A 25,977-nucleotide genomic window follows, 5' to 3' on the forward strand; every position below is an offset into this window, starting at 1 on the left:
AAATGAATACTCAGATCTTTTTATTTCAGATTAAAACAATGAAAAAGATTAAATTCTATCAAAATATCACTCAATTTGGTCTCATTTTAATATATACTTAGTAATGTTATACATGTATAAGGGCATGAAAAAAACAAGAAGGATTCATTACAATGGAACCTACATTCAAAGACTTATTTTCTCTATAAATGACATATCATCATCTGGAAAGAACCCAGTAGTTATATCTCAAAAAAAAAAAAATATACAGCAAATATCTGATGACAGTTTACACTGTGTGTTATATTTCTTCTCAAATATATCTCTCACATAATAATTAATGTTAAATGCAGCAATATAAATAACTGTGATAGACAACCATTCTCACATGTTTTTGTGACGGTTATATTGATTGTGTTACAAGTGGTTATATCAAGTAAGGGAGACAACTTGTGAACTGAGACATAGCATTAGATCTGTAGAAAAATCTGCCAAATCAGTAAAATGATGAAACATTTGAAGTAGAATTTGTATCTCGTATTTGAATTAACTTTTTATTATATGTATCCTTTTATACATAATATGTATGTAACAGTATCACAAAAGACAGTTATCAAACTGCTAATTAATACACATCTTGCTATGCCTCTTGACTGTTTTATTAAACATAACCTGAAATATCTTGATGATTTGATCAGCATATTTAGATATCTAGCTATCAATTACCGATAATAAATATAAATTCTATAAACATGATGTTCATGAAAATATTATCACTAAAATAAAATATATTTGTTAAATTTCTATTCCAAAGATATTACCTAATTTTCTTCATAAGAGATTAACCTTTATAAATGGTAGAAAATTCTTGAACATACAATTCTTGTTCTAGGAACATAATGTGAAATATGAAATATTTAAGAGGGGTTAATTTTCACTAATTTCTTAATTCAATTTATTTCCTCATATCAATTCCATCTTCAACTTAGAAAAGAGAAAGGGATACAAAAATGTGAAATTAAAACGCCCAAAATACATTTGAATTTTGAAATCATGAAATTGATTCTCTGCTAAAATAAGGCTCTTCACAAAGGATGAAATGAAGGAAAATCATCTGAAGTTAGAATATCCATGGTAATCAAATCAACTTACTGTCAATAAACAATAAAACAAATTTCTGTGTAATGTTAGAAAAAAACATGATGTAACTCAAAGATATTGAATTATTGTAAGATCAAACAATTGTGGGTTTTTTCTGGAATGTTAAATGAAAATTACAAAGTACATGAAGTGCATTTTTAAACACTGATTTCAAAATGAACATGTATAATTACTTTTACTGATTATTTGTATGTTTGGACAGACAGACAAATAGAACTGGGATAACAATGGGGGAAAACATACCAATGGATGATCTTCTATCATCTGAAAATAGCAAAACTTTTAACTAAATATTACTTCTTTATATCTCCTGAAATTGATTGCTGCAAAACTTTGATTATGATTGGTATCTATGATAATGTCATAGTAATATCAGGTAATATTTAATTTTGAATGTTACACATCTTCTGATTGGCCGAAAGTGTTTTTTTCTATAAGCTAATAGACATAATTTTGTCATGTGACTGTGACGTCACGGACATTTTTTTTCTTCAAAATCTACTCCTTATAAATGAAATTCAGAATTAAATTATAAGGAATGACTGTAAAAATTTTCTGTCTATGAAGAAATAAAATAAAAAATGTGGTGCACACTGAATTACCAGCATAGTGGGTTATTTAACAGTGTGAACCACATTTGTAAGGCTACTTTGAATAAGGTAATGTTTATAATGAAATATTGGCTTATCAAATAAACCAAGAAAATAGAAAATAACAAAAATAAGAAAATTAGCTTAAACTGCTGCTAAGAACTAATCATGAAAACAGTAAACACAATCATTAATTAATTGACAGCCTACATGGAGATTTCCATTTTCACTACTTTAAAAATAAAACAATAAACATTATGTTGTGACGTAATGGTCTACAAAATCATGAATATGGGAGTTAATAGCCTACACAATACAAAATAACAATTCATGTAAATATATAACAATCTGTTCAAATCCACAATCAACATCATGCCTATCTTTATCCATTATCTTCCTTTATTGCTTTCAGTTTCTGTTCCTCTGAAGACCATCAAAACTGTATATAAATAATCATTCAATGGTTGCCTAACTCCTTTTGAAAAAAACTACAACATTAATAGTGTTTAAATATGGATAGATGGGTATAGTATTACAATTTCTAACATAAATAGCAACACTAGTTGTGATCTGTAACACGCAATAAAGAATTTAATTCACCCACCTTTGTTGATAGCTGGTTTACCTCTTGATGAAGATTTCTTGTCATTCTCTGCTTCTTCCATAGCAACAAAAGGTCTGTACATAGGTGGCGCTGGTGCTAGATAAACTTCATTCCACACACAGACACCCTCTTCTGATCGACAGTTAGGTACTGGAGGTGGAAGTGGAACGGATTCTGTTTCTGTAAATAGTGGATATAAATAAATTCAAATACTTAAAAGTTAAAAACGCAGAATCAATATCATTTTTTACAGAAGACAATGTACATTAAAGGAAGACGGTTTAGTTTAAACATATTTATTTATAGTGGATTGGGAAACAAGTTTTGCAACTTATATTAATCCCTTTCCACTTTGCGGGTGCGAGTGCTGCCTTGTAGCGGCATTAGCCTACTCTTTTTCGAAATCTACAAGGGTGTCTTTAACATGCAAGAGATATGGCTCTCTAATAACATGGGTCACCCATTTATTGTCCCCTTCCGACGGACTATCATCATTTCCTCAAGACCACACTCGCTGATGGTGTCAAGGGAGAGCCGAAAATTGAGTTCCTGAAATTTTCATCCCAAACGGGAATCGAACTAGGAAACTTTGTGTCAGTAGTCAGTTTAAATTTGTTGTATTTGTTGATATCTGCAGGACTGTTGCATATTCTCATTTTTGGGGATTTTTTTTATTAGGTGTTTTGCCTGAGTCATTTGTTGTTTAATTTTATTACTACAGTTTTGACTTATGTAATTTACCCATGTTAGTTTTAATATTTGTCTCTATAAACTTTGCTCCATTTATATGTCTTTTGTTCAGAATTTTCCTAATAATGGTTTACAAGACCCTAATATTATTAACTAATTTAGTCAATCTACTTTATAAATAGTGTAAATGTTCATTTTTATATTTGTTCACATTAACTTTCCCAAAAGCAAAACATTATCTTGAGAGTTTCTGTGTGTGAATAACTTTTGGTGACACAAAAGTATAAATAGAGGGATGCTTGCACAAAAATCAGTATATTTCAAGCTATGATTACCTCCATTAAGTGAAATTAACATAAGTCGAATGTTAGCAAAATATTTGAATAACTTTAACTGTTTTATTTCTTTTGCATGTGTTATACTGATATAATTATTTGAAACAATATAGTTAAATAAATGAACCTCCATGTAACTTTCAATATCATTGCCTTTACCAGAGGCCAACATAATGGTGGTAAGCAGAATCCAAAAACCTGAATCATAACAGTAAGATTTTTGTCTACTACTCAACTGTTATACTTCATGCTAAAATAATAATTGGTTAAAGTCAGATTTATGTAATGTTCATTCATGTGTATATATAAGTATATATTGGAGAAGACGTTACTAAGTTGAAAATCCATTTGTCTCTTTTTGGAACAATAAAATATGTTTAAACTAAACTGTTATCTACACCCTTACCTGTTGTTGTATTATTAGGAATTTCATCAGGCTCCTCTACCCCACCCCCACTGATGTCTACACCCTTACCTGTTGTTGTATTATTAGGAATTTCATCAGGCTCCTCTACCCCACCCCCACTGATGTCTACACCCTTACCTGTTGTTGTATTATTAGGAATTTCATCAGGCTCCTCTACCCCACCCCCACTGATGTCTACACCCTTACCTGTTGTTGTATTATTAGGAATTTCATCAGGCTCCTCTACCCCACCCCCACTGATGTCTACACCCTTACCTGTTGTTGTATTATTAGGAATTTCATCAGGCTCCTCTACCCCACCCCCACTGATGTCTACACCCTTACCTGTTGTTGTATTATTAGGAATTTCATCAGGCTCCTCTACCCCACCCCCACTGATGTCTACACCCTTACCTGTTGTTGTATTATTAGGAATTTCATCAGGCTCCTCTACCCCACCCCCACTGATGTCTACACCCTTACCTGTTGTTGTATTATTAGGAATTTCATCAGGCTCCTCTACCCCACCCCCACTGATGTCTACACCCTTACCTGTTGTTGTATTATTAGGAATTTCATCAGGCTCCTCTACCCCACCCCCACTGATGTCTACACCCTTACCTGTTGTTGTATTATTAGGAATTTCATCAGGCTCCTCTACCCCACCCCCACTGATGTCTACACCCTTACCTGTTGTTGTATTATTAGGAATTTCATCAGGCTCCTCTACCCCACCCCCACTGATGTCTACACCCTTACCTGTTGTTGTATTATTAGGAATTTCATCAGGCTCCTCTACCCCACCCCCACTGATGTCTACACCCTTACCTGTTGTTGTATTATTAGGAATTTCATCGGGCTCCTCTACCCCACCCCCACTGTTGTCTACGCCATCTTCCTTTTCATCATCCTGTTTCTCATTCTCTGCCAGTTTCTCTCCATCTTCTCCTTCTTTTATCTCTTCTTCTTTATTGTTCTGATTTTCATCTTCATCTTCTGTTGAAAAAGAATACTATTTAGGACATGAAATGAATTAAAGACTTCTACTTGTGTATTTATTTTCCCCCAATTATGGAAGACTCAGATAACTTAATCAATTCATCGTCAATATAATAAGACAATAAACAACTGTCATTCAAGTGGGAGGTTTAGCTTGCCATAAATCCAGGTATAACAAAAAATGCCTACCGGTATACCAAGTCAGGAATATGACATTTTTTTTTACATTCGTTCTGTTAGTGAATAAAGTGTTTTCTTTCATGTAATTTTCATGATATTGAATAATACAATATCAAACTTCTAATCACAAAAAATCCAAATCTAAAAAAAACAATATTTTAGGCTATTTAAATAGAATGCTTCAAGAGAATATTTTATCATATTATATAATTTTACTGGTTTGAGATCTGAACACAGGATTGTCAAGAATAAGACTTACAAATGACATCTAACAAAGATATATTCCAAATTGTGGATGAATGAGTTATAGAATCATCCTCTACACCCAAAAATACAAACTCATGATTGACAGAAAATGTTACTCATATGAACATTTTGACATAATTTAAATAACTTTGCACAAGCAACACAAAAATACTAGTCTTCATCCATCCACAACAATTGGCATCCACAAATATAAATGAATCCACAGTAAACACATAAACAAATAGATGACGAACCTTTCAGATCTAGTTGTGTTTGAGATTGTGACAGTTCCTGCTCTTCATCCTCTTCTGATGGTCCATCGTTTTCCTGCTCCTGATTGGTCAGTGGGTAATGTACTACTTGATAACCACTGTACAAGTTTAAATTTATATACTTAAACAACTATTTTTCAAGAATTCATTATATTCAACTGTTGACCAACTCCATGTAATGATTTTCATTATTTGTGTTGTGGCATATATAAATTCTTTATGTGTCTGTCCCAAGTCAGGAACTTGTAATTCTTTAGTTGTTGTTTGTTACTGTATATCATTTTTCTTTCTGATTGTTGCTTTGTACATAAACCATGCTGTAAGTTTTTTCATTTAAATTGTTTGACATTTGTCATTTTTGGGGCCTCTTATAACTTACTGTACAGAATGCAACTTGCTCATTGTTGAAGGCAGAACTGTAAATTTTAGTGTTTCCGTAAACATAACTTGGTCTCTGGTTGAAAATTGTTTTATTGTCAATAATACGACATCTTCTTATTTTTATACTGTCTAGAAACGTCTGGAGATTCAGATATTAATTAGCTGGATAATTGCAAGAGCTACACACAAAACTAAAGTATCCAAAACAGGTTTACAGTAACTTACAATGGTGTATCTATTGGTTTGTCTTCTACGTCCTCTATCATATCAAAGAGAGCAGAACCTTTCGATGGCTGATAATATTTAAATCCTGCTGTAATCTGGATCTCTCGCCCCTCATCTATAATTAAAAAAGGTCAAAGGTCAATACATTTAAATCTGATGTTTTCTATCATAATACAATGATATGTCAAAATTCAAACAGAACATAAATGAGAACATTTTTATTTTGTTGTCATACTTAGTGATTCATGAGAGTAGAAATGTTTTTCTTCATTTACAAAGTACCACTGTGCAAAGTAGCACATAGGGAATATTTAAACTTGTTCAACTAATAAATGTGAGGTTCCCAGGACTACCAAGTTTATATCACATTAGTTTCTCCATTAAGTGTTGTATTATCATGAGTGTTTGAAATGAATAGAAAATCAGATTTTCTACACATTGATATCATTAAATATCAACTGGAAGCAACAATGTGAACCTTTTTAGCGAGTGAGCACAACAAATGAGCAAAAAGTTTCACATTATGATGAGCGGCTGATATTTTATGATATCTATAGGAAGGAAAACCGAATTATCTGTTAATCATTCTATTACTTGTCTTATTTCCCTTCCTATGACAGTTTTACCCTTGATGAAAGCAAGCTTGATAAGGTCTCCTCACACATTTTGACATCTCTGATAAATTCTCCTCAGACATTGTGATGTCGCTGAAAATGCCTGCTCTCATCTCAAAGCAGTGATATGAGAATTAGGGAGCGACTGAGCAGGGTGATATAGGCGAAGTAAAGGACAATAATAGTAATTACCTCCCACCACATCATTCTCATCATTCAGACATTGTACTGTAATTGTAAAAGGTGTTCCCTGTCGAATAACCATGGGTGTATTCTCTACCACAATGTGAAGTTTACTGGCCATCTTAGCAGGGAAACCCTTCAGCCACATACCATCGTATATAACACCTGATATATGTCTGTACAAACCATGACCATGAAATTCATCATTGTCAAAGTTTCCCTGTAAACAAGGAAATAAATTTTATTATTACTCACAGAATCATATATTACACAAAGATAATCTTATTGACTACAAACTAGAGGCTCTAAAGAGCCTGTGTCGCTCACCTTGGTCTATGTGAATATTAAACAAAGGAAGCAGATGTATTCATGACAAAATTGTGTTTTGGTGATGGTGATGTGTTTGTACGTCTTACTTTACTGAACATTCTTGCTGCTTACAGTTATCTCTATCTATACTGAACTTGGCCCAGTAGTTTCAATGGAAAATGTTAGTAAAACTTTACAAATTTTATAAAAAATGTTAAAAATTGACTATAAAGGACAATAACTCCTTAGGGGGTCAATTGACCATTTCAGTCATGTTGACTTATTTGTAAATCTTACTTTGCTGTACATTATTGCTGTTTAAAGTTTATCTCTATCTATAATAATATTCAAGATAATAACCCAAAACAGTAAAATTTCCTTAAAATTACCAATTTAGGGGCAGCAACCCAACAACGGGTTGTCCGATTCATCTGAAAATTTCATGGCAGATAGATTTTGACCTGATAAACAATTTTACCCTGTCAGATTTGCTTTAAATTCTTTGGTTTTTGAGTTATAAGCCAAAAACTGCATTTTACCCCTATGTTCTATTTTTAGCCATGGCGGCCATCTTCGTTGGATGGCCGGGTCACGCCACACATTTTTTAAACTAGATACCCCAAAGATGATTGTCGCCAAGTTTGGATTAATTTGGCCCAGTAGTTTCAGAGGAGAAGATTTTTGTAAAAGATTACTAAGATTTACGAAAAATGGTTAAAAATTGACTATAAACTCCTAAATGGGTCAACTGACCATTTCGGTCATGTTGACTTATTTGTAAATCTTACTTTGCTGAACATTATTACTGTTTAAAGTTTATCTCTATCTATGATAATATTCAAGATAATAACCAAAAACAGTAAAATTTCCTTAAAATTACCAATTCAGGGGCAGCAACCCAACAACGGGTTGTCCGATTCATCTGAAAATTTCAGGGCAGATAGATCTTGACCTGATAAAACTGCATTTTACCCCATGTTCTATTTTTAGCCATGGCTGTCATCTTGGTTGGTTGGCCAGGTCACGCCACACATTTTTTGAACTAAATACCCCAAAGATGATTGTGGCCAAGTTTGGATTAATTTGGCCCAGTAGTTTCAGAGAAGATTTTTGTAAAAGATTACTAATCTTTAAGAAAAATGGTTAAAAATTGACTATAAAGGTCAATAACTCCTAAAGGGGTCAACTGACCATTTTGGTAATATTGACTTATTTGTAAATCTTACTTTGCTGAACATTATTGCTGTTTACAGTTTATCTCTATCTATAATAATATTCAAGATAATAACCAAAAACAGCAAAAATTCCCTAAAATTACCAATTCAGGGGCAGCAACCCAACAACAGGTTGTCTGATTCATCTGAAAATTTTAGGGCAGATAGATCTTGACCTGATAAACAATTTTACCCCTGTCAGATTTGCTCTAAATGCTTTGGTTTTTGAGTTATAAGCCAAAAACTGCATTTTACCCCTATGTTCTATTTTTAGCCATGGTGGCCATCTTGGTTGGTTGGCCGGATCACGCCACACATTTTTTAAACTAGATACCCCAATGATGATTGTGGACAAGTTTAGTTTAATTTGGCCCAGTAGTTTCAGAGGAGAAGATTTTTGTAAAAGTTAACGATGACGGACGACGACAGATGACGACGGACGACGGACGCCAAGTGATGAGAAAAGCTCACTTGGCCCTATGGGCCAGGTGAGCTAAAAATGTATAAAATGATCATAAGAAACTAGTATTTCAGGGGCCTATATTGACAGAAATGAGCTCAAGATCTGAAACATTCATATGGTATGGATTTGTCATTGTTAGTAACCTACAATTGCTTAAATCCACATCATTTGGACTATGTTGGATAGTTGTCTTGTCTTTCTTTATCTGATATTGTGTTGACCCATGTCTATTATTGAAGGCTGTATGTTTATTTCTAGAAGTCCTTAGGTAATTTGTGTGGTTGTGTTGCTGGCTCATTGTTGGTAACATTACGCTTACATCATTTTTGTTCATATGTTTAATATTGTAAACATTTTCTAAGGTAAGGTAGCAACAAACTTTATTATATTCAGTTTCAAAAAAGTCTTTTATTGAGGTGCTTTTTTATTTATATTTTTGAGGTGCCAATTGCCTCACAATGGGAAACAATCTGAAAAGATCCTTGTCTTAAATTATTGAAAGGTATCATTTTGCTTTAACCATAATATCATGATGTAAGTTTACTAATTCCCATTAGGATAACACCCTCATTGGTGTGTCTTATGCTTACATCAAATATAGATCCATCAGCACAGTGTAATACTCCTGGTCCATGTCTCTTGTCTGCAACCCAGTATCCCTCGTATCTGTCCCCATTACTGAAAAGTACCAATATAATAAGGTCAGTTCAAGAAATGATTATAAATGACAAAAGTTTAGGTATTCAGGTGCTGAGATGATTGGATAAGGTAGGTTGAATTAACTCAAATGACTTATTAACATGACTAAGGTATAATCAAGTGTAAATGTAGGTGTATAGTCTACTTTGGCTTTTCTATAGACAGGTGCTTGTAGTTTGAAAGGTCAATTAAATCATATTAAAATCTGTGTCATCATCATATTTAACTTGTGGATCCCTGCTTTTTTTGTTGTTGGGTATTTTCCCGTAAATTAGGTTAATTTCAATGACCGTTTTCATAAAAATTAAAAGACAACTAGCTTTATTTTTAACAATACCTGACGACAAAAACCTTTAAACTATTGATATCATTAATGAACAATTATGTTCTGACAGGTAATTATAAAGTTCCAAACTAACATGCTGACAATGAATGATTAATTCATTTAATCTCTAATTGTTAAAGTTTAAATGTCACATTTTCTTTAATTTAACTGTATGAACAAATGAAAAAACTGTAAATTCAAAAATAATTGCAATGTTTTTGTTATTGCGAAAAATATAACAGCTTTATAATCCCAATAATTTAAACTCGCATTTAGAAAGGATTTTTCTCAATATCAAGAAAATTAAAATCCCTTTTTAGTCTTAAATGACTAAATAGCAATAATAAATGAATACAATAGATTTTTTTCTTTGGAAAGTCAGTTGTGTAATAAAAATATATTCAATTTCCTATCACTTAACATTCTAACCATTGAGACTGACTGTAAAAGGTTTTTACCAACACTCATTATATTGTATTAATTCAAAATTTGCTCTTTTCTTAAAGTATTTTTATTTCATGAGATTACTTTACTATAAGAATACTACGCAAGTGAATTTTGCTGTGCCATTAAAAGCAATTGGAATTTCCTATTATCTTTTTTTCAAAAGCAAGGTACCAATGCCAAATTTGAAACCATTAATACATAATTCCGTGAATAGATAACTTCAGATTGGAATAAATGTACTCTCACAGAACACGAGTTTAGTCATGTTAGTTATATATATTTTTAATTTTTTTAATTTATATACACTGATAAGTTTAGTTTCAGATGAAAAATTATATGATAAATTATTAGTAACTCCATTAAATTCAGAAGAATTAATTCTCAAAGATAGCCACACAAAACAAAAATGCAAAAAACATCTTGCAGCAAAAACTGGCAAAAATGTATAAATGATTGAACTCCATTAATATGATACTCTTGTACTTTCTTAATCTTCTAATTCATACCATTAAGTCTAGCACCTACAGGATTTATATCCATTTTCCCATTGAAAAAATACATTATTTTATCAAGCATCTCTATTTAATGTTAATTTTATGCAATTGTCTGATGACGATAAATTTATATTTTTATTCACAAATGAAAATATGTACTTTTATACTGCCAAAATCTGCAATGACATTTTATTGAAAAGAAAATGTATTTTATATAGCTAATTTTAGTGTAAATATTGTATATACATTTTAGATAGTCTCTCATAACTCTTTTTAGAGTGGCTCTTGTATGTTTTATGATGTTGTTTTATCAACTGTTTGTATGTTTTATATAATGAAGAGGTGAGACTTAAATAAAATATTGTCTTGTCTTGTCTTGTCTTGTCTGTTAAAGAAATAACAATGGAGAACCATAGATTGATGTAATGACAGATGAGTCCTTCTATTTCAGTTTATTGAAATTATCAATAAAATTCTACTTTGAATAAACTATTATTGAAATTGGAAAGTTCAAGGTCAAGTCAGGGATATTCATCATCATCCTGTATTGAGTTTTTTTTTATGTTTGAATGTGGATATTCAGACAGAAACAAATTTTCCTTCAAAATGACAATAATATAAGAATATCTCCTCAGATGTATGTATGATTTCATGATGTTAACACACACATATATATATAAACAAGGCACACACTAGCAAAACATTAAAGAAAAGATTTTGTGTAATGAGAAAAAAAAATTATGGCTTTAATAAGAAAGAAGTGAAATCATAAAACTCTTAAAAGTGTTAAAAAACTAATATGAGTCTTTAATAAAAAAAAGTAGATTTATATTCTGTCAATACAATGTTAAAAATATATTAAATCAGGTAAAAGAAATGAAACAAAATAATTTCAAAATCAGTAAAGTTTGAAACAAAATAAAAATGATTAATCCAAGAACAGTTCTAAAACAGTTTTGAAAACAAAAACCCTTTTAACAATGTTTTTTCAATGTCAGTTCATTGACAACAATATGTTAAGATAGAAGTCAAAGACTACATATTTGTCTGAAAAACTGGTTCTTTAAAACTATATTATTTAAAAAAAAAATACCATTAAAGCAATACCCTTACATGAAAACCATCAATTCTATGAAAATGACATTGGACTAGCTAAATAGTGGGATTTTTTTCATGCTTCAAAGGACTTGTCACTAGGCTAGCAGTAAAGTGTCTATAAATATACTTTTTCCAATACAGTAACAAATAGATCAGACCCAAGTTTATGTTTTAAATGACTTTTAACTAGCTTACAGTAACTGCAAGATTGGTATTATGTGTATTTATGTTTGTTTTGAACCTCAATCTAATCTGATGAGACAAATTCTTTCCAACTGACTTTTACAGTTTTTTATAATGGTGTGCCATAATACCACTGTCCAAGGTTAAAGTCTCACAAATCAGTGGTCTTTACTTCAGTTGTTCAAGTTGGTTGTTGTCTCCTATATGTATTTTTCTTATATTGCTTTTAGCAAAAATAGAGTTGTTCTTTTTCTCTTTTAAATTGTTTCATAATTTGTCAAACTAGGACCTTTTAAAGCTAAATATAAATATGGGTTTTGCTCCTTGTTGAAGGCATTCTCATCTTTTTGTCTCTGGTTTATAGTTGTCACTTTGTCAATCACACAGAAACAGGAAAATGCTGTCATGATTTGAGTGAAATTTACAATGAAATTAGTTAAACGGAATCTTTAAATCTCTGCAGATAAGGATTTTCAGCTAGCAAACACAGAACTTCAAAAGAGTTCCCATGCATCTCAAAATAACACTGTAAGTAACATCATGCTATGATAAAGATAACAAACCATAAAGCCAGAAAAACAATAGCAGTGAAATCGTCTTATAAAGCTATACAGATGTGAAAATTAAAAAATACCTGGTTTTATCATATCTCATAGGCCTACAAACAGGTTATAATACTTATTGCTGTAAACAACACAAATCAATATACAACTTATTTAATTACAATTATTATAGTAAGACATAGATTGTTCTTGACAAAATCATTTTTATTAATTTTAAATAATATACATTTTTCAAATATACAAAATAAATACTACTTAAACTTGCACAAGGAAAAGGAAGAGATTATTCATGACAGTGGTGTAGAAATTGGGATGCATTACAATACGAAAAACTCCATAATAAGCAATTGAAAATTATATATGTTTATACAAAAAAGACAATTATAAATTATATATGTATATACAAAAACAAAAATAAAAAATTTAATGGATAAATCTAGAATTAAAAAAAAATCTTTCAACTTTAAGGTCAATGGTCTAAATTAATATTACATATCAAATAATATGAATTCAATTGCTAGATATCAAAAACCTAATTTGGATTACAGAACAACTTACGCATAGACCATTCTTCCTTCCCCATGCCTCATATTTCCCTGATAACCTCCATCATACTGTGTTAAGGGGGTTCTCATTACACCATAGCCTAAAATAAAAGAAGATAGTGTTCATATGACATAGATTCTCTTTCTTAGCTGTTAAAGAGAACAAAACACAGGAATATATTTTGTTTCAGATATTGTAATGCAAAGACTTTGTGACTATACTTAGGAATTCTAGATCCAATACAATTTATAATATTATGTAGAATGTCTTCTTCCTTTCTCAACAGCTCATGATTAGGTCTTTTAAACTATCTAAATTTAAGCTCCTCTGATGAGTCTTGAGTCACGGATGTGTCAGGCATACACAATCATAAGCCTGGTATCTTTAATGAGTTCTTTTTTTATAAAGCTTTCTCATGGTGAAATAAACACTTGCATTCTCATCCAGGCTTAAGCATTAGTACAGATTTGTAATGATCATGAGTATGGAGCCATATACATGTAGTGGGTAATGTATGCTAAGCAGGGAGATGCTGACCCTATCTAAGCACCCACTTTTGCTCCTTTTTTGAGTTTTTTTTTTTTACCTTGATTTGATGGATCTAATAGATAATAGCATTGATAAACTATGGTTGCCTCTAATTTCCTTCATTTTTGGGGAAACAAATGTTTGGTCCATAAACTACAACATGGACCTAAGAAAACCTCATCTTTTTTCTTAAATCGAACTATGAAGTAAATGTGACACAATACAAATCCTTAAATTTAAATACTAACACCAATTATATAATGGGTATATTCTGCCTCTCATCGATTACTGCTGTATTATTTGGGGAGAATGTAAAAATGAAGGGATAGTAAGAATATTAAAACTTCAAAAAAGAGCAGCAAGATTAATTCTTGATGCAGACCCATTATCCCCATCTGCCCCCTTATTTAAAAAACTTGGTTGGATGACAGTAGAAAACAGAATCAAATACCACAAATATTTATTGCTATTTAAATGTATGCCGAAAGAAGCACCACAGTACCTAATTCAAAAGTTTCAACTTATATCTGTAAATAATCCTTATGCTTTAAGGGGTGTTACTCAAGGTAATTTGATAGTTCCAAAGCCAAAAACTGAACTGTTTAAAAAATCTTTTGCTTATTCTGGATCAGTTTTATGGAACGGACTACCTTATGAAATGCGTAAAGTGCAAAACACTTATTCTTTTAAACAAATTATAAAACAATACTTGAGACAGTCCCAATATTCAGTCTGAAATGATTGCAACTATTACTCTTAGAATGTATGATTTTAATGATTTGTATATTCTAGGTCTATTTACTACATGCGATATGTTACTGTTTTATATCTTTTAATCATGGTACATTGAACTATTATGTCTATACAATTGTGTTTATATGTTGTATGTTTGCTTTTTTCTCTTATTATTTTCATTTTGTTTTTACTTGTATTGCATACATGTATATGAGGGCCTCAGGGAAGATTAGTGATTGTAACTAACTGTGTTTACCCTCTTTAAATAAAGAATTTATTATTATTATTATTATTATTATAATTATATAATTGATAATGTAAAACAATGATTTTGCACACTTCTAGTTTAAGATTTTAAACATACCATTTTTTCTATTGTGCACAAAGTTTCCTTCATATTCCGAGCTGTCTGGGAATTCCATGATTCCTCTCCCATGCATTTCACCTTTTAAAAATTGTCCTTTGTATTTACATTTTGTTTCTGAAAAAAACTTAAATCCTGTGCCAGTAATCTCCCCTTGGTTAAATTGTCCTTCATAATATGTTCCATCTTTTAACAGTAATTTACCAAATCCTAAAAAAAAAAAAATACATGTATAGATATACATAAAATAATCAGTATAGTTAAGAGCTTGACATTAGCTACACAAGTGTGCACATTACTTTTTGTTCCTTTTTTTACATAAATTAGGCCTTTAGTTTTCTCGTTTGAATTGTTTTACATTGTCATTTTATAGCCTTCTATAGCTGACTATGCGGTATGGGCTTTCCTATTTGTTGAAGGCTGTATGGTGACCTATAATTGTTAATTTCTGTGTCATTTTGGTCTCTTGTGGACAGTTGTCTCATTGGCAATCAATGAGACAACACATCTTCTTTTTTATACATACTGAGATGTCATGTCTGTTTTACTGTTCATTCTTGAATTTAATGTTTATAGATCAATGTTTTTTAAAACAGACATTATATGAAGTTAACATTAAAATGGAAATCCATGAAAATTAGGTCATGGTTATACTTTTTAAGAAAACTGTGTAACCTCAAAAATATTTTACCTTACCTTGACCTTATTATCATGATTCATTGGTCAACTTCATGAAAATGAAAATGAGGCCAAGGTAAGGTGAAACCTGGCAGATTATGGAGTGGGGATAAAACTACAAAAGGAATTTTTAAGAGGGTGGTAAAGGGTTATTTTCGTACAATGTGTTTTGCCATTTTTATTTCATGTGCAGTCATGAAAAAGGTTCGTTGTTCACCGTGTTTCGTGAAATCAGTAAAAAGATAAACGTGCAGGAAATTTTTAACTGTTCGATCATCGTAAAATGGCAATTTTATTTTGCGTTCTTCCGTGCAGATACCCTCCCTTTACGCTCCTCATTTAACAATCTCTTTTTGTTTCACACATTAATATAAGGGAACACTAAGTGACAAAATAAATAAATATTTACCATGCTTCTTTCCTTTCACCCATTCTCCTTCATATCTAAAATACTGGTTTTCAAACACATATACACCATGTCCTGGAAAAAAACAAACAAATTGCTTTAACTTTAAGGGCAAAGATCAAATCTAAAAAGCAGAAGTAAAATAAAAAAAAATTCTGTCAATCTGTGCAGATGAGATTCCTTCAATTATTTAACACTCTTCTGGTTAGGGTAAAGAATAGTTCAGTATAGATTAATATAGCCTAAGACCTCTAAAGTAAGAGAAGGCAAGTCTTTTAGATCAAAGTTTCAATAAAGGAAATTAACATTGTCAATGATCTATGAAAATGAGGTCAAGGTTATATCAACCCTGCCAGATATGTAACCTTTTTATCAACATTACTTTTTAGATCTATCTTTTTTTTTTCCAAACAATAAATCATTCCTTTTTTTTAATAACTTCTGTAAATTTAGAAATTATTGTGATGCTTTTATAATGCGAAAACAGTGACAGTATCAAGTTTCATTAATGAAAATTCACGTTCTTCATTTCAACCTTTTTTCCTTCAATAACAGTACCTTATAAACCAATCAAAAAAAAAATAGGAGGATTGACTTATTCATTGGTGAATTCTTTCAGCCATATTAGCACAATAAGGCTATATTGAGATGAGAGCTATTTCGAATATTATAACAAGACTTTATTTTCAAATTAGACAAAAATATTTTAATTTACTAATAATTCGTTTAAAGGAGGGGGTCATTTTTGTAATTCATGTATTGAAGTATGGTGCCTTAGAAAAGTTTTCCTCAATAACACCTCAAATTATAGAACATTATTACTATGTAAGAAAATAAAAACATCTATAGCTACATCTTCATGTCCATTGGGCATGCATGATTAGCTTACAAGTGCTATGTCTTTGTTATTTGATTGACAATTAAGCATGTTATTCAATCTTTTAAAGGTGATATATAACATTTTCACAAGTATACAGTACCTTAATTCTTAATCCTGAATTATTTAAAAATGAATACCTAATTATGACATATTTGATAAATTATATAATATTTATAAAGGGGGATTACTCATTTTTGACATTGTTTCTTATTGTGTTAAAATTTTGCATTAGAATCTTAGGCAGTTATGATTTATCAAACACATATGAAATTATTGCCATTAAAAATACATCATCATGTTTTATTGGTGATACAGACGTGATACAGACACATTAACAATTTAAGGGTACATCTTAGGGACTGGGTAGATCAGCTTCCTCTTATAAAATGTAGGTCCCTTTGACCTATATTTATGAATTTACAATTTTAACTCTGATGAATGGATCCATCTTGATTATTACAGCCAGTGCAATATATAGAAGCTTCCTTTTAAAGTAGCTGTAAAGTAGTCTGACATACAATCTCTTCATAAAATTCAAATAGTCATGTAACTTTGAAGATGCAGTGAGCAGAATTTGTGTCTATAAGACAACCACACTATCACATTTCAATATTGAGGGAACCTCTAAATTAGGGTCAAAGTCCAAATAACGTACTCATTCAAATGAACATAAGCACTAGGTTTCAAGCTGATATCATATGACCAAAAATTTGTGGAAAACTACCATAACCAAAACAGTTTCAATCATTCAAGCGATTTAAGCGAGTTTTAACAATATTGTAAACAGAAATAATTCCTTAAAAAATAACATCAATTTTGATTTTTTTTGTAGAGAATTAAATTTTTTCTTACCTGTCCCAAGTTTGGGAAATGGATTAACACTAAATGGTTTCCTTTCAGAATTTACTCTCTTAATTTTCTTGGTATGAATTTTAGGTAAGACATATTCATCCACACTAAGTCTGCGTAATATAAGCGTAGGTTGTTGATTAGATGACATATTCATAAGTGCATCATGATTACGGTAAAGTGCTAGAACTGATGTCATTATGGAATTAATGTAAGACCAACATTAAACCACTGCACACATTTCCACAGACGACATGATGGCGCGAAGGAAACAAATATATTAATATCTATGTATATCCTAACTTGATCAGCTTACTCTTGTTCAATGCAGTGAAAAAAAGATTACCTCAAAACCTAATTCATAATCCAAAATTAAATCTAATAATGTCCTATACAACAAGCACTGAGTTTAAAAATTTAATAATATATATAAGTCATGTTCTATATCCAATGCATGTGTACTTTTATCTATAACAGTTTTTATTTTATATTAATATTCGTGTTGAAAAAGTATTTAATTTCTTAGGCAGTAATGATATATGGTTCACAGGTACATAGTGAAATATAATAAAGTCCATATTTGTAATCAAATGAGGATTTAACTAGAATATGGGAGTAGGTAATGGGGCTCCATAATATTAGTAATATAATCAAAGCTCCATATTTTTGATATTCTTGGATTTTGAAGACACTTGAAACTGTTAAAACTGAAGACAAAAAATCTACACATTGAGAATGGAAATGAGGAATGGGTCAAAGAAACAACAACCTGACCATAGAGCAGATAACAGCTGAAGGTCACCAATGGGTCAAAGAAACAACAACCTGACCATAGAGCAGATAACAGCTGAAGGTCAACAATGGGTAAAAGCTTGTTGTCTGTTCAAAGTATTTCTTAAATATTTTTTTATAAATATCTTTCCATTGAAAACTCAGCCTATTTCCCATTGGAAAGAATATTTTTTTTATTGAAATAAACATGAAATTAATCTTAATGATTTAAATCACTCTTTTATATATTTAAAAAAAAAAAAAAAAAAAAAATCATACAAATTATCAAATAACTAAAAAACATTTCAAAATAAATTTTAGGTGGAGTCATGAAATTTGCATAAACTTTTGATTAACAAGAGCAAAGTAACTCAATAGTTATACATGCAAGTTGACAATTTTTATAATAAAATGTATGAGTCTAAATAAGGACTTTTTTTCATATAAGAACCTCCATCATCTAATTGACAAGTTAATATGTTAACCTTCTCCTAATGAGCCTCTGAACTGTTGAAAGTTTAATCAGGTATTATGATAATATTGACTAAATTATGCTACCCTTTGTGATCATTCTTATTTCTATATGAAAGACATTTAATCTTTTTCAACACTTTTGTCCCCTTGACAAATGATTTTCCTCTTATCACAGAGTAATTAATACAAGATATTTAACACTGCAGTACTTACATTACAAGTTGTGCCATTTAAATCATAACAACGATATTGACTTATTGTGATTCAGGTCAATAATATTGCCTTTTCCCGTCATTTTTGAACAACGGGATAAGATGAAGATTTATACTTATATTGTAAAATATTGATCTTTAAAATAATGAAGTCATCTGACTTTCTCTATAAAGTAAACACACAAACAATAACATTTTGCATTGTGAATACAGAAAAAGTTGACAACATTATATTAAGAGTCTTTAAACCTTCTTAAAAATAAATTCTTATAAAAAAACTTTTAGTAATTCAATTCTAACACTGGATGAATATTCATACACATGTATTTAAATAAGAGGACCAGCATGGGTGCATTATAACTATAAAGCCAAGTTGGGATCCTGCTAAAAACCTGAAAAGAATGATAAACCTGGCCATTGTGTTTAAGAGAACATAAGTATTTGTTAGAAAAATATAACTTATTTACATCAAGCTTACATCCAAATTTCAGGAAGCTCTGGTTCATAATTCCTTAGGAAAGTATGACACAAATTTCGAACAGACTGAAAAAACTATGGGGAAAGTAAGGACAAAGTGCAACCAGAAAACCCCTCCTTTCAAGTAAGGGTATAAAAATGGGTAAAAATTGTGTATAAAGGGCATTAACTGCTATCAGGAACCAATAAATATTTCAGTCATGTGACTAATTTGTAGATCCCCTAATGCTGATCATTTTTTGCTCTTAAATTTTCTGTCTATCTATTAGAGATATAAAATTGTTTTCAACATAAAGGCCAAAAACATTAAAATGGGAGAAAATAGTTTTCTAAATAAAGGCCAAAAACATTAAAATGGGAAAAAGTGTCATTAAAAGGGCTATAACTCCAATGATCAGTAAACTTAAATGGCTTAAGACATATTACCTAGATCTTTCAATGCTGCACATGTTGACAGACAACATACAGCCAAAAGAAATGAGTTAAAAGCATGTTTTAGGGGCAATAACTCCTGTGATGAGTCATTTTACAATTTTAGTTTATACTGATGACAGGCAGCTGATCTTTATGAGATTCTCAGATTTTTTATCTCAGATTTTCAAAATCTAACCAATTTTCAAGATATTAGACCCTTTCTTACCCCTCTATATTATACAACCATATAATAGTTATAATAATAGTGAGTACCTATTTTTCACATCTCTTTTATCATATCAAGCCATTGAAGTCAGAAATTAAATGAAATCAATACAATTGTCATGTTCCTTTCATATATTATATCTAAACTTAAATTAACTTGGGTCATCATGACCAATAGTAAGTCTTGGATACCAACTACATATGTTATGGATAAAAGTATTATTTGATAAGATTTTTAAACATTATTATTTCAAGCAACAAGCTTGTATCAAAGATTTAAACCTATTGTTCTTTAGGCTAATAATAAATTCACTGGAAGTAATCCTTTTCTCCAATAAATATGCCATATCATATGCACTTAGTATATGTACTGAAAGAGCATGCACCTACACCACTAGTTTAGCATTCGACTATGGAATATCATGCAGCATGTAATTATATTTGTCCCAATATGATACGGTTTCATCATTATTTATGGGATACTTATTTTTGCAGATTTAGTGAGGAGAGGCACATCATGTTTTTGAGTTCAATGACCTTCAGTTGTATAGAAAGGAAAAAAAGACGGAACAATGATATTAAATATCATCGGAACTCTTAAAGGTTTGTTAAACAGAGGTATATAAACCATAAAAAATAACTGAATCATCGTAGATTCTTTAACATGTTTAAAACTATCAGCAAATTTACTAGAATACAAACTACAAAAAATGGAATTTTACCAGCATACAGATATTTGGCAGAAGTGATGAGGTTAGTTAATAACAATGAGGATAAAGGCAAACTCAGTGTGAAAGCTATTTCAATTTTTGGTAGGTACTTAGTATGGTCAAAAGATGTTTATGTTTTTAAATATCTACCCAATAAGCGTAAATGATTAACACTCTTGGATTTCGGAATAAATAAATATGAGGCCCCTTAAAAATTTCAGAATTACTTAAAAGTTTTTACCTAAAATGTATGAAAGCCTTATTATAACCCCACCCACCCCTACCAATAATTATGGAGTGCCTTTTGACCCCAACTAACCCTACAATTAATCCTGCACATAAAGGTTCTTAAACAGAGACTAAAATGAATTACTCTCAGATCTGTTCATTGTGTCTTTTTGTGTCGGGATGTATAAGTACCCGGCCACGTCCACTTATATTTTTGTCCATCTGATGAGTTAATCCTTTTTCAACTGATTTTTATTTCGTTCTTATGTTGTACTGTTATACCACTGTCCCAGGTTAGGGGAGGGTTGGGATCCCGCTAACATTTTTAACCCCGCCACATTATTTATGTATGTGCCTGTCCCAAGTCAGGAGCCTGTATATTCAGTGGTTGTCGTTTGATTATGTGTTACTTATTTGTTTTTCGTTCATTTTTTTACATAAATAAGGCCGTTAGTTTTCTCGTTTGAATTGTTTTACATTGTCTTATCGGGGCCTTTTATAGCTGACTATGCGGTATGGGCTTTGCTCATTGTTGAAGGCCGTACAGTGACCTATAGTTGTTAATGTCTGTGTCATTTTGGTCTTTTGTGGATAGTTGTCTCATTGGCAATCATACCACATCTTCTTTTTTATATTATTCATCACATTTTAGTATAAGTGAATTCGAAAGAACAACTATCTTAACTTGTATTTTTTTTTCATTCAACAACAGTGTGACAGTCTTGTGTATAGTTGTGAATGACAATGGATGTACAACATGAGATATATCAATAAAGCTTGAGGCAAGAATTTACTGCTGTAAATTCAGAAATTATTGTGTGCATTTATTATTGTGATTTTGTCAATTTAGACTTAAATGTGATTTTCATTTTTACCATTTTGAGAAAAATCCTGTTTAATTCATATAAAAAATTTCAAATGCGAATTTAAATTATTGCGTTGACAACTCTGTCTCATTTTTCACAATAACAAAAACCTTCCAATAATTTCTGAATTTACAGTATATTTTGCATAACTAAATGCCCCAAGGAGTAAAAAGTCTTTCAGGGGTCATAATTCCTATAAAGATTATATACTGATGATATTGATCATGTTGACTTTAAATATTAGTAAATCTTGCAACGCTGAATTTTTTTTGTGTTTGCAGATTATAATCTATCTACTAAAGTTTGCAAAAACATAAAAATAGATAAAAAAAATCATAAATAAACTGATATAATAGAGATATGTCTCGCCTTTTTGTAATTTCATCTTAAACTTATCTTACCACAAACTAATACATGTAAACTAAGCAAAAGTTTCGATAGACCATGACTGAAGGATCGGGGCCAAATATTCTCCATAAAATTGAGATGCGCTATTGCCTAACAACTGAATACCAATTAACATTAGCTTACCACTCACGGTTCCCTTTTGAACTGACCAAATCACAAACTAAAACATGAAAACTACATCAAATTTAAGAAGTCAATTGACTGTAACTAATGGAGCGGGGCCAAATAATCTTTATTGAAATGCCAACGCCGCAGGAAACAGCATACCTATGTCTCACTTTTTGACTCTGTCAAGGCAAGACAAAAATAGTCTTTGAAGGACAATAACTTCTATAAAGAATCCAATGATGATTTCAGCTATGTTGACTTATTTGTTAATCTTTTCAATTTGACTCCACTTTGTTTTTATCTATTTGTGTATATATAGGTTCTGCAAAAAACACTAGAATGGGTAACATAATTATATAAGTCTTTCAGGGGCAACATCTCCAATAAGGTGACAAGTGAATATTTCCTCAGTTTGAAAAAAATAGAGATCTGGTCTGGTGTTCAGCTTTGCAGTAAACATTTCCTTTTTATTTTCTCTATAAACAAGAATGTGTCCTCAGTACACGAATGCCCCACTCGCACTATCATTTTCTATGTTCAGTGGACCGTGAAATTCGGGTAAAATCTCTAATTTGGCATTAAAATTAAAAAGATCATATCATAGGGATCATGTGTACCAAGTTTGAAGTCAATTGGACTTCAACTTCATCAAAAACTACCTTGACCAAAAACTTTAACCTGAAGAGGGACAGACGGACGAACAGACAGACGGACAGACGGACGGACGAACGGACGCACAGACCAGAAAACATAATGCCCCTCTACTATCGTAGGTGGGGCATAAAAAGGGTAAAATGGTCTTTTAAGGGCAATAACTCCTATAAGGACTCCCATGTTGATTTGGAGTATATCGACTTTTTTGTACATCTTATCCTGCTGATAATTTTTGCTTGCTACATGTATTTACAGTTTCTTTCTATCTATGACAGTTTCTATACTGTGTAAATACAAAACTGGGTTAAAAAAAATCAAGGGCAAAAACTACTTTATCAATGGACAAATGACAATTTCAAATGTTTTTACTTATTTGTATATTTTATCCTGCTTATTCTTTCAGATGATTACAGTTACAGCCAAAATAAATCCCATACACAGCCTCTTTTACTGTTAATAACACCTTCAAATAGTCTATTTCCAGTCTAATTTGTAGAAAAAAAGCCATAGGAAATATTCATCGTTTAAGAACATTAACTCCTGTAAACAGTAAACTCATTTGTAGATCTATTCATGCTGGTCATTTTTGCCTGTATATTTATACTCTATTAATTTTACTAAGATGATAGCAGAAATTAAAAAAAAAGAAGATATAGATCATCATTAAAGGGGAATAACTAGGTATAAGTACATGTAGATGTCTGACATTTATGGTCAAAATGACAAGCAGGTAGATCATTAATTCTTTTAATTCTATGGACAATACCACCATTGATTTTCCCCTATTAGTCTTTGTTAAATTTGCACTTTTCAAAAAAATGTGCAGAATTTATCTTTGTTTCAAATAAAGAAATACTTGGCATTAGTAAAGTTTTATCCTGTCCAGTACTATAGAAAAAAAATTCACATACATGTAACATTTCATTGCATATAAGAAAATAACCATCATTGGAAGTTAACCAAACAAATGTCTCCCCTTATTTTATCTGTATACAAGGTTTAGTCACCATGTAACCTCAAGATTACAAAATTTTCTATAGAAATCCCAAATAAAAAATAATGGTGTTTTGAAATACCCAAGACATATGTTTATGACACAGAAATGTTTTTACTGCAATAAAATGTAGGATTAATTACCTACAACTGTCAAATTCAAGGGAATATTTTTTTAGACCTACTTTCGTATACAACCGGATGTGACGTACCATGATTTGGTGGTATTACACCTAAAATTCTAAAAATTCCACACAATGAATAAAAAGACTGAAGCTAAGAAATAATAAAGAGAACAAGGCACAAAAAAATATTTACAAATGAGTCATTTTATGTTTATCTTATTACAAAAAATGTATTACTGACAAATAAAATTGTTTTGGGTAATGTCTGTGTTCTAAAATAATTGAGCTAAACTGATCATGAAATGTCCTATTCTTTTTGCTAAGATTATAAATGTATGTAAATAACAGTTACTTTAATTCATTTCAATGATGACTTCTAAGAAGGTTTCATAGAACTATGTCACACAAGGTTTTGTACTTTAACAAACATTGAAAAACATGAAAAATAAAAGAACATCTTTTTAATGAAACAAGACTCTTGTTTCAAAGCTATTAATACAGTAAACAAATTGATATTAATACCACAAAGTACCAGACTCAACGATTTGCAATAAAAGTAAAAATATACATTTTTTCTATTTATTGCAAAAATTACAACAGGATAGATTTCACCTTCAAAAACCTTTGAATTTTACAGAATGTCCTGAAATCACAACAATTAAACTGATGTTAGTGTTTATTTTCCCTGCATGGTGATTTACATATTGTTTATAGCATGTACATTTTTTAACAGCCATTACTTGATATCACAGATCTGCCTGCAAAATGAACAAGAGAAAGGTTTCACAATCTCTGGTCAAATGTCAACATTTTATCTGGCTCTTTGTGAAATTGTCATTTGAACAGAATTTGAAAAAGATCTACATATTCTAGTTGTTATGACTGCTAGCTGCATTAAATATTCCAAAATGTTTTAGAAATTTGAATTGACCTGAAAAACACATTTCATCTCATTACTGTCTACATGTAGACAATCGACCAAATATGCAGTCATTTTGCAAAATTTGTTGGGCTGACAAACTGAAGAACAAAGTAGGAGGAGTACAAAATATATACTTCACTAATCCTCTCATATCATGTGGTAATTTGTGAACAGAATAAAAACAAAATACATAAAAGTTGAGTTTATTAATTGAATGCTTATTTACACATCTATTACAAATTAAAAATCCATCTATCATGTTGCAAGCTCTACAAAAATCACATGTAAGTAAGTTAGTATGAAAAAAAGCACAAAAACTTTGATGGGAAGTAAAATTTATTGGTGAACTCTGAATCCAACAAAGTATTTGTACTGATAAATTTTTGAAAAGAATCAAACAAAAAAAGGACTGTTACAGTTTGGTTTGCCATTAGCAGACATAGAAAATTTAAACAGGACAACCTCAAATGTACAGACCTACATCAATCATTTTTTTTATTATATCATTTTATTCTGGTATCACCTAAGTTGGACAAAGGTATACAGAAAAACACATTAGTTTACATTACATTGCATATTATGTACATTTGTTGAGGAAGCATTAAATATGAGTTTTTTACAACGGTATGATCAGTATAGCCGACAGGTTAACATCAGAGAGAATCCAGTTTGTCATTTATAATTCTAATAAATTTGCACAATTTTCGAAGTTTAGATTTCTGTTTTTGGTTCATAAAAGCATTA

General features: G+C 30.8%; 1 protein-coding gene across 37 annotated transcripts in view; it reads right to left on the minus strand.

Annotated features, from left to right (window-relative positions):
• LOC143080875 (MORN repeat-containing protein 1-like) overlaps positions 1-25,977 on the minus strand; it is a 47,053-nt gene that overhangs the window by 13,053 nt on the left and 8,023 nt on the right. For 14 of the 37 annotated variants that reach the window (XM_076257019.1, XM_076257013.1, XM_076257015.1 and 11 more), the window contains exons 1-12: positions 17,650-17,912; positions 15,921-15,992; positions 14,834-15,043; positions 13,219-13,306; positions 12,732-12,755; positions 9,442-9,529; positions 6,875-7,085; positions 6,069-6,183; positions 5,445-5,560; positions 4,594-4,761; positions 2,335-2,514; positions 1,384-1,404 (exon numbers count right to left, since the gene is read on the minus strand). In XM_076257019.1, the coding sequence (XP_076113134.1) occupies positions 1,384-1,404; positions 2,335-2,514; positions 4,594-4,761; positions 5,445-5,560; positions 6,069-6,183; positions 6,875-7,085; positions 9,442-9,529; positions 12,732-12,755; positions 13,219-13,306; positions 14,834-15,043; positions 15,921-15,992; positions 17,650-17,845 (1,489 nt within the window). In that variant the 5' untranslated portion in view covers positions 17,846-17,912. Of the gene's footprint in view, positions 1-1,383; positions 1,405-2,334; positions 2,515-4,593; positions 4,762-5,444; positions 5,561-6,068; positions 6,184-6,874; positions 7,086-9,441; positions 9,530-12,731; positions 12,756-13,218; positions 13,307-14,833; positions 15,044-15,920; positions 15,993-17,649; positions 17,914-25,977 lie in introns of those variants that run through there. The other 23 variants (XM_076257004.1, XM_076257008.1, XM_076257006.1 and 20 more) reach the window with 5 other exon arrangements.

Source organism: Mytilus galloprovincialis, chromosome 6, assembly GCF_965363235.1.
Source record: "Mytilus galloprovincialis chromosome 6, xbMytGall1.hap1.1, whole genome shotgun sequence".
In the NCBI taxonomy this organism is placed as follows: Eukaryota; Metazoa; Mollusca; class Bivalvia; order Mytilida; family Mytilidae; genus Mytilus; species Mytilus galloprovincialis.